The sequence below is a fragment of the Narcine bancroftii genome, chromosome 10 (genome assembly GCF_036971445.1).
Source record: "Narcine bancroftii isolate sNarBan1 chromosome 10, sNarBan1.hap1, whole genome shotgun sequence".
Lineage (NCBI taxonomy): Eukaryota > Metazoa > Chordata > Chondrichthyes > Torpediniformes > Narcinidae > Narcine > Narcine bancroftii.
This window is the reverse complement of record NC_091478.1, coordinates 62,434,477-62,444,170: the sequence shown is the minus strand read 5'-3', so window position 1 is coordinate 62,444,170 and position 9,694 is coordinate 62,434,477. Positions and strand designations below refer to the sequence as shown.

The following is a 9,694-nucleotide window of genomic DNA, read 5'->3' as shown; positions in this document are numbered from 1 at the left end:
ATCTAAACCAAGGCTTTTATTAACTAAAAGACTGGAGCATATCACAAGTAGGTCAACCAGTCCAGAATGACCTGGTCTGGCTAGGAGCAATCCTTTAAGACCTGCCAGTAGGTGTGGCTACGCTCTCAGCCAATCACAGTCATCCAAAACTACAATCTGTACATATACACATTGGTGATAGAATCTGTACTATCACACATACCAAACCTCCGCAAACTCTTGAGAGAGTAGAGGCACTGACGTGCTTTCCACAAGAGGAGGAAGTAACTGTAACCTATCACAATCCACACACGCACGCACACACACCCACGCACACTAAAATATGCACATACATACATACCAATACACTCACGCTCACACCCATATAAAGATGCACACACACCACACACAGACAGGCAAACACACACACACATGCATAGACATATACACACCTACACAAATACATAGACAGACACAGACACACCCCCCCCCCCATGCACAAACACAGAGATACACGCAAGACAAAATGAAAAGAAGTTGAGGTTATTCAGAGTTATTTTTGAACTGTTTGTTAAGGCAGATGCAAATCCTTCCTCTCCATTGAAACAGCTCTGGATATTGTCCATTATTCTTGAGGCAGGTCAAATATTTTGCTTGCTATCTAAGTTGAATCTTCGTATTTATTTTAATTTCACGTCTAGGTCTTTCGAACTTTAAAAAAACATATTTCCATTAATCCACTACTGCAACAGTGGGGGGGGGGGGTTTCCAGAGACAACCCATTTCAATTTCCTGCCCCATTCCCATTCTGCCATGTCTGTCCATGGTCACTGCTAAATGGAGAGCACCTGCAAATTGGAGGAACACCTCATATTCCATCTGGGCTCCCTTTAGCCAGATGACATTAACATTGACCTCCAATTTCCATTAGCTCCAGCCATTTCTATCTTTTCCTATCCCTCTGTTTCCTTTCCTTCAGCTCTGCATTCACAGATCTACTCTCTCTCTCTCTGATCAATTCTCAGCTCTCCTCTCCTGCCATCCTGCAACATGTCCATCTATGGCCTCTTTTACCTTTCTTCCTTCCCTCCCCAAGCCTCTCTATTCAGGCACCTGCCTGCTGTGGTGCTACCACTATGTATATCACTAATAACATCATTTCTCAACATATATTCCACCTCCTGATCCATGATTTTACTCTTTTGGATGTTATTTTATGGGACTTGCTTCTCCCACATCCACCTCATGAAAAATCCCTGATGTCCTTTTTTGGCCCATCAGGAAACAAGTTTGTATATTTCAAAATTAATTCTTTCAACTGCATCTGCTCTTGTGACTTAAGATGGCCTAACGTTTCCTCCAAATTTTCCAAACTGCTGAGTTAGACAGGCGCGCAGGAACCATGGTTTCTTTAAGGTTGCCCTCACAAGATTCTGTTTCCATAATCTTATGATCCATCACTTCCTCAACCCTGTCAACAACTAACATCTCTGATACAGATTGTTCTCCACTACCTTTATCCTCATAATAAGGTTTCAACATATTTATGTGACAAACCTGAGTTTTATTCCTTCTATCTGGAGTGTTAACAACACAGTTAACATCATTCAGTTTTGATTTAACTACATATAGTCCAGAACATTTAGCTCTCAAAGGATTGTCATGTGTTGGAAACAAATTAAAACTTTACTTCCTGTCTTAAAATTCCTCACGTGAACTTTCCTGTCAAATAAATGCTTCATTTTACCCTGACCCATTTCTAAATTCTCTTGAGCCAAAGCTTGTGCAAAGGCTGTTGGGCCCGACATGTCTAAGCAGAGCTCCAGTATTTTAAGAAAGATCTGTTTTAAAGTGTTTGTATGTGACATACACTAAAAAACCTGCCCCAATTTATTTCCCAAAAGCATACCTATATTCTGTCACAATGTGCAGTATGGGCTGGCTGGCCCAGCCCCTGAACCTGTGACTCCTCCCTCCCAGATATCCCCATAAAGGCTGTTGTGCCCAAGCCCCCTCCCTCAGTACCTGCCTTGGAACTGGGCCAGCCACACTGCAAGCTGTGCTGACACTTTAAGGTGATTAAAGTTTATTAATCACAACACACTCATAGCTTGAAACGGTTGCTGCAATGTTTAAACATCTATTCTGGGGTGATATTTCCAGAAGGACTGCTGGGGTGTTGGAGGGGTATCCATCATTGGCAAAGACTCAGGCTGTTGTTTGAGGTCCATTAAAGTGTCCCTTCTGAGGAAGGGCATTATATAAGGAGTGAAAATGATAGGTCTCATAGCCAGGGGGCAATGGTACCAGGCAGACAAGCTAGAGCAGGGGTGTCAAACTCAAATTCACGGAGGGCCAAAATTAAAAACTTGGACTAAGTCAAGGGCCAAAATAAATATTTATTGAAAATTTTCAACAACATCTGCATGTTTTCTCTTCTTTCAACATATGTAATGTTAAACTTTAGGATATAACTTTAGGGGGATAATGTTACAGGTCAGGAGTAGGTAGCTCAAGTTCACCCTTTGCTTGACCTGAGGGAAACCTATTTGGTCCCTGTGGAGATGTAGTCAGCATTCACAGGCTGTGTCCATTTTGGCCTGCATCAGGACTCAGCATTTCCTGCTCACTCCTCAGGCTCTAGGCCTCTATTCACCCTCGACCCACCATCCCTCTACCTGACCAGTCCTTTACCCAACCTCTACTCACCCCTCACTCCACTCACTCTGCCTCTACCCACCCCATCCTATACACGCCCCTCTACTGCCTCTCCCCTCAACCTGTTCCTCCCTCTACCCGTCTCTCACCCTCTAATCACCCCTCCCCTACTTGCCCTGCCCCTCCCTTTTACCTCTTCCCTATCCACCCCTCCTTCTACTCATCCCTCCCTCTAACTGCCCCTCGCACCACCATAACTTCCCCTGCCCATTACTCCTCACCTACACCCTCTGCCCACCCCTTCTTACCCACCCACTCAGGCCCAGCGCGCTGCCGATCAGCCTTTGCGGAACAGCAGGGGCCGTGCGCAGCCTGCCATGTCCGTCGCGCCGACAGGAAATCACAGGCGCTCGCCAATCCGCCGCACCGCTCGACAGGTGGGAGAAATGACTGGTTGTGCAGGGAGCCTTCCAACCGGCTTGCCGGCTGATGACATCGACAGACTTCTCGTGTTACAATTTTGTTTTCCCCGTTCTCAAAGTTTGCACGGTCAACCTGCAAAACTCTTGCTCCCTCCGCGTCCCATGGATCTGATGCCCGGGTGTTGTTAGGATTCCCAGCAGAAGGTTTGTGGAATTTTACCATTCTGGATTCATTTTTGAGAATATTCTGGCCATCTTTTAAGGGGGGTGGTTTTAGGGGGGAGGGGATAGTTAGGGGGTGGGGAAGGATGTGCAATGAAGGGGGAGGACGGTGGGGGGTGACATTACCAAAAAACAGCATCGGCTCTCGCTGCAGGGCGGGCCACCTCTAATACATTTTTGAAATGACCTTGCGGGCCAAATATAATTATATCGCGGGCCAAATTTGGCCCGCGGGTCAGAGTTTGACATGTGTGAGCTAGAGGGTTATGAGTTACAATCGTATCCCAGCTAAAATTGAAATTGAAACAATAAATTTGGTTACTTGTGGGCTGAGGCCAAAGCAGGAATATCCTTGGAAGCTGGTATGCTGTTGTAAAAACATGTTTACTTCAGTGATGTCCCTCATCCGTCTTTCAGATGGGATGTTAAACCAAGACTTGCTCTATCCCGTCGGATGAAAGGGAAGATCCCACAACCTTATGTGGAAGTAGGGTAGTTCTGCAAACCTCTAATCCCAACAGCAATCACCTAGAACATCACTAAAGCAAATTATCTTGTTATTATTTCACTGCTTGTAGGAGTTGACAGTGGAAAAAGATTAGAAGCATATGTGTGAATACACAAGAAAGATAGCTGTAAAAATGCTGGGCTGTACCGAGGTTGTGAATGGAGCAATATTAATTCAAATCTTTTTATCTTTTCTCTCTATTATCTTTTCCCCTCTCTCATTCTCACTTTTCTTTGTTTTTCTTTTCCTTCTTGTTTCTGTTTGCCCACTCTCTCTTGCTTGCTTTGGCTCAAAACCAGAATGATACGACTGCTCTGGAGAGAAGGCAGAGGAACTTCACTAGGATATTGGCTTAATTGGAGAATCTGGTGACAGGAGAGAGAGGGGGGGGGGGGGGTGGGAAATAGATTGGATATTCTCCCTGGATTGAAGGAGATTGATGCGTTTTGAGAGGCATGGATAGGGTAGACAGTCATAATCTTTTTTTTCTTATGGTTGGGGCAGCTAAAACAAGGGCATAGGTTTAAAGTGAGAGGAAGGATTTTAAAGAGAGGTTCTGTGTAAGCAAGTGATTATTATCTGGAACTTGCTGAACTCTCGTTGGGCAGAGGATGGACGAGTTTGAAACATGCAGCACCAGATTCTAGGAGAGATCTTTTTCGTACTGTTATCAGACTCTTAAATGGAGCTCTGAGCAATAAATTGATGATGCAAAAATAACTGAACTTCTCAGTAACTTTATACTCTGCACTTTTGTTTATTTTTGCACTACACTTGAAGATAGACTGTCTAGCCTAGATAGCACCAAAAACAAAGTTTTCACTGTAACTTGGCACGCAATTCGCAATTGTTGGCAATTTTACTCAATTGGTGGGGGGGAGGGGGGTGGAAACTGATACAACCATAAGTGAGAGAAGGATACAATCCGACTCTGAGCAGATGGACAGAAAGGTTGGGACAGACATACTGCCCTTCCAGTGCCATTGCCTCCTGATATGCTCAAGACAGCTACGGGGGGAGTAACCTCCAGTTGGTTGATCTAATGTTTGTATTGCAGGCCCACTGTGGTTGGTTCTGATTGTGACTCGTTACTGCAGACTTGTAAATCTGATTCCTATGGATTGCAGGATCTCTTGTCAAATAGGTGCGTGAAAGTAGGAGCCAAGAGATCGCCCCACATATAAAATGGCATGACTATAATGTGCTAGTTTCTGTTGAACTAAAGTGGATCCACAGTAGGTTGAAAAATGTGTGTCAAACATGAAAATCTGCAGATGCTGTGATTGTCGTGCAATACACAAACGTGCTGGAGAAACCCAGCAGGTCACCCAGCATCTATCAGAAGTAAAGAGGAACTAACATTTCAGACCTGAGCCTTTCATCAAGGTATGAGCAAAAAGCAGGCAGGCATCGGAATAAAAAGGTGGTGGGGAGGAGAGGAGGAAGGGACAGGGAAAGAAAATGTTTGAAACCCACTGTTTTAATCGTCCCTCATTGACTCGTTATTTGCATGGTTTCAGAACTCCAAAGGAAATGGGCCAATGACAATTTTTCTCAAGCAAAATATTTCAGTAACAATTGGGTCTAGAGCAGTGATTCTCAACCTTCCCTTCCCACCCACATGCCACCTTAAGCAATCCCTTACTAATCACAGAGCACCGATGGCATAGGGATTACTTAAGGTGGTATGTGAGTGGGAAGAAGTTTGAAACCATTGGTCTAGCTCTGTGCTTTCCCTTATTTTCCTCCTGTTGCCTGAATTTTTGCATAGGCCACTTTAGTGTCATTGTAAGTTGGATCTCTCTCTCTCTCCACCAACTCCAACTTTGTTACAAAACCCGCAAGGATGACACGGTTGGTGTAGCAGTTAGAGCAACGCTGTTACGGCGCTAGCATTTGGGACCGGGGTTTGAATCCAACACTGTCTATAAGGAGTTTCTACATTCTCCCCATGCCTGCGAGTGTTTCCAGGGGCATCAAAATCCTCCCATCCTCCAATGGGGATGCAGGTCAATTGGGTGTAGTTGGGAAGCACAGGCTCATGGGGAAAAAGGGCCTTACCTTTACCTTGTGGAGGTTTAAGGTGCTGCCTGACCTACTGACTCCCTCCAGACTCTCCTTGTTCACCCAGCATCTACAGTTGGCAGCTCTGTGGGAGGACAGCAGCTCCCTCCCAACTTCCTAACGGATTCAGCTCTGGGCAATAAATGCTGATGCTCGTATTGAGTGAATGAAAGAAATAGTCATCGCTTTATAATGTCATTTATTTAGTTGGAAATAGATAGAAAGGGAAAAATATCCAAATAGAGGAATTCATATGGTCCCATTTATAATAAGAGTCAGGCAGTTGTTTTATGGCTGATTTGCATTATTATATTTTCAGTATGCAGGGTTCTTTGTACAACATGGTACTGGGTGAGTGGTGCTGTACAACTTGGTATTTAATAACCTGGAAGATAGAACGTGATTATACATAATTTAGAAGGGAAAGGATACCTTTCATCTTCCTGCGTCCATCCATCAAAATTGCAGTCAGGCACAATGCCAAGCTTGCGAGTAGGTCTGATGGGGTATATAGCTTGATGGACCAGCAATGCACAATCTGCCACTTGGTCACAGATCTTACATACTGTGGTTGAAATAGCAGGGTAGCGAGCACCTCACTGCAGAAATAGGCCTGAGAGCACACACCACGCTCCTCTTTGACGTCAGCCATGGCTATGGCTTCCACCAGCTGCCTGGAGCTGAGGCAGACATTGCTTCTAGACCTTGACAAGGACTAGAGTTGGTGTCAGCCTTAGGAAGACCCAAGCAACTTTCAGCAGGGCTAAGTGAGGAGACTGCAGACGCTGGGGTCTAGTGGAGCACATGGAAATGCGGTGGGAACTTGACAGATCACACAGAATCCATGGAAGGCAATAAGCAGATGATGTTTTGGGCCTGAGCCCCTTCTTCAGGTATGTCGAGGCTCATGCAGACATCCGCATAGGAAGATGGGGGAGCAGAAGGGAGAGCCCGGGCTAGTGGGAGGGGGAAGGAGGTGATAGGGAGATAAGAGTGAGAAAGATGCTCACTGATAGGAGGAAGGAAGGGAAGGGGTGGGGAGTTGGAGGAAGCAAGGAGTGGGTGATGGGCAGGCAAAGAAGGGGAAAGGTGTCAGAGAGATGATGGGGGGGGGGAGGGAGTTGCTGGAAATTGGAAGTCGACATCGATGCTGACTGCTTGGAGACTGCCGGTGTTGCTGCTCCAATTTGCAGCAGTGTGGCAGTGGGGTGTTGGTCACTGGGAGGTCCACACTGTGACAGCAGACAGACCTGAATAAAACGATCTCCCAATCTGTGTTCAGTCTCCCCGTCTGGAATGGGGGGTGGGGTGGGGGGGAGAGGGCAGAAGAGGTCCCAAGCAGGGTCAGCAACCAGACCAGCTTGATGAAACTGACCCCTTGGCACAATATTCCTTTGTGCTTTTCAAAGATCAAAAGGGAGGCTTTCTACATATTGGAAGGGAAGGTGTTTTTTGAACCCTCTGTCCACTCTATTTCTTTCAGACAGTGTGTGGCCTGAGTTGGAGAAAGCTGAAAAGCTCGCCCGGGGAGCAGCATTAAAATGGGCCTCGGGGATCTTCTACCGCCCAGACCAACTGGAGAGATTGGGCCACTATCGCAATAGGGAAACACAACGGACATCCTCTGTTCAGTCCAGATTAAAGGTAAGCATGAATAAGGTTATATGAAAATGAGGTCATATAGAATTCAGGAATGGTTAGCTGCAAAGCTATCTCCCTTTTAATACAAAGGTCCAACACAGAAATTGGCCCAACAAAGGACATTAGGGGAAGCATCAAAGAAAAGGGCTGAAGGGCTGAGAATATTTTAGCAAAGGAGCAGCGAGAAATGCAGGTAGAATATCAGAATCATCCAGCAAGGAAAAATAAATAACAACCTCACCTTCGATTGAAATGCAAAAATGGAAGGATTGACAATGGTTCATGTAGATCCCACGTAGCCTGACTGGGGAAGAAGGAAATGCCAGAGAAATTAAGCAAACAGTTTGGCGTCTGTCTTCACAGGAGGCACAGGAAACGTTAAGAACTGAGCATCACCCAAGAGAATGGAACTGGAGTGATGGATGGGTTAAATTGCCAATAAATCCACATGATCTGATTATCTTGGATTTCTCAAGATGACTGACTGTCGCCTTTCAAAATACCATGATCTACAAATGGTTCTGACCAATTGAACGCACCATATGTGGTAGTACAACATAAGAATGGAAGGAGAGAGAACTACAGAACAATTAGCCTGAGATTCAGTTGTAGGGATTTCCATATTTGCTTATGACATAGAAGGAGGCTATTGAGCCCACCAGTTCAGTTCCACTGTTTGACCAGCTGAGTTTCTCCAGCATTTTCTTTACTTCACCCATGGTGTCTACGGACTTTTCCCCTGTTACCTAATCAGCCATTATTTCCCTCAACCTCATCCCCCTCACCTCACCTCCATCCTAGTGGCCAATTAACCCACCAACCCTCACGTCTTTGGAATGTGGGATGAAACTGGAGCACCCATTGGAAAACTACATGGAGGCAGGGAGAACGAGAAAACTCCACACAGGCAGCACCCGAGGGCAGGTTTGAACCCGGGTCACTGGGACTGTGAGTCAGGGGCTCTTCCACCATTGCCAGCTCTGCTGGAGCGCATAATGAAGGGCAAGGATATCTTGCACAGACTTTGGACAATGCCCAACCATCTCCATGCGTGGACTTATCAGCCTTCATTTCCCTCCTCCACCACCATCCGCCGATTTCCCCTGAGCAGCCAGGACACCTACGCAGGAGCCGCCCTTTCCCATCGCTGCGGCCCAGCTACTGCTCCTGCCCCCACACCGTGGTGCACTGAAGTCAGGATCTGAGTGGCAAAGTCCTGTGACCCTCCGGCTTCCACTCCCCAAATGGAATGGTTGCCATAAGCAGGGCCTTAAAAGGAGAGCACAAGACTGTAGGGAGAGGCAGATCAGGCCTTTCTGAACATTCTGAATGGAAGAGGTTGAGTGATGGGATGCTCGTTTCATCAGTCTATTTCCCATGGGAGGGAAGACTAAAACTTGAGGGTAAAGGTTTAAGATGAAAGATTTAAATGGAACGTGAAAGGCTAGTTTGTCACACAGAAGGTAATGGATCTATGGCACAAGCTGCTAGAGGAAGCAGCAGAGGCCAGAACAATTACGATGTTTAAAAGACATGGATAGATTTGAGATTTCTTTATTGTCATGTACAAAATGATAACTTTTGTTTGCCCATACGAGTAAACCAAGAGACGTCAGTGGTTTGACTCCCCCACCAATGAGAAGCAGAAGGGGGGTCCCCTATGAAAACACTGAATATCTGTAGATTCACCTCCTGTGCTCGAGCAACCTCTGTAGCCATATGGCCTCCTGTCCGTTCTAGCTGTGACCCCCCCCCACCCCAGCCCGCCCGAGCTCCCAGTTCCAGACCCAATAGGAGCACGACACTCTCAGCGCCCAAAGCCCATTCAGCACCCTCTCGAATCGTAGTCCTGGTTCCCATGAACTGGTCTGGATAGAAAAGGTTTATGGGAATGTGGGCCAGTCGCAAATGGAACGAACCGAGGAGCGCATCTTGACCACCATGGTTTAGGAGCCTGCGTTTGTGCTGTGTGACTCTACGATTCCTAATGATGAATAATGAGCTTGAAATCATTTTTAAGGATTCGTGATCTACCTCACAGTCACTGGCACCCTGTCCTCCCAGCGTAGCATTTCCTCATCCCATTGCTGATGTGTCTCTGAGTGTAAACAACATGTGCCTCAAATCACAGGACAGATTGTTTTTGCATGTTTCAGCCACTGTTGAATACCTTGCTTTATGATACTACAGCATTCCTATG

The 9,694-nt window shown here is 46.1% G+C and overlaps 1 protein-coding gene across 1 annotated transcript in view; it reads left to right on the top strand.

Moving 5' to 3' along the window:
* The first annotated feature begins 1,785 nt into the window (after positions 1 to 1,785).
* Positions 1,786 to 9,694, top strand: part of exoc3l1 (exocyst complex component 3-like 1) — a 74,022-nt gene continuing 66,113 nt past the window's right edge. The window contains exons 1-3 of the mRNA XM_069899431.1: positions 1,786 to 1,804; positions 3,180 to 3,263; positions 7,337 to 7,497. Coding sequence (XP_069755532.1) covers positions 1,786 to 1,804; positions 3,180 to 3,263; positions 7,337 to 7,497 — 264 coding nt within the window. The remainder of the gene's footprint in view (positions 1,805 to 3,179; positions 3,264 to 7,336; positions 7,498 to 9,694) is intronic.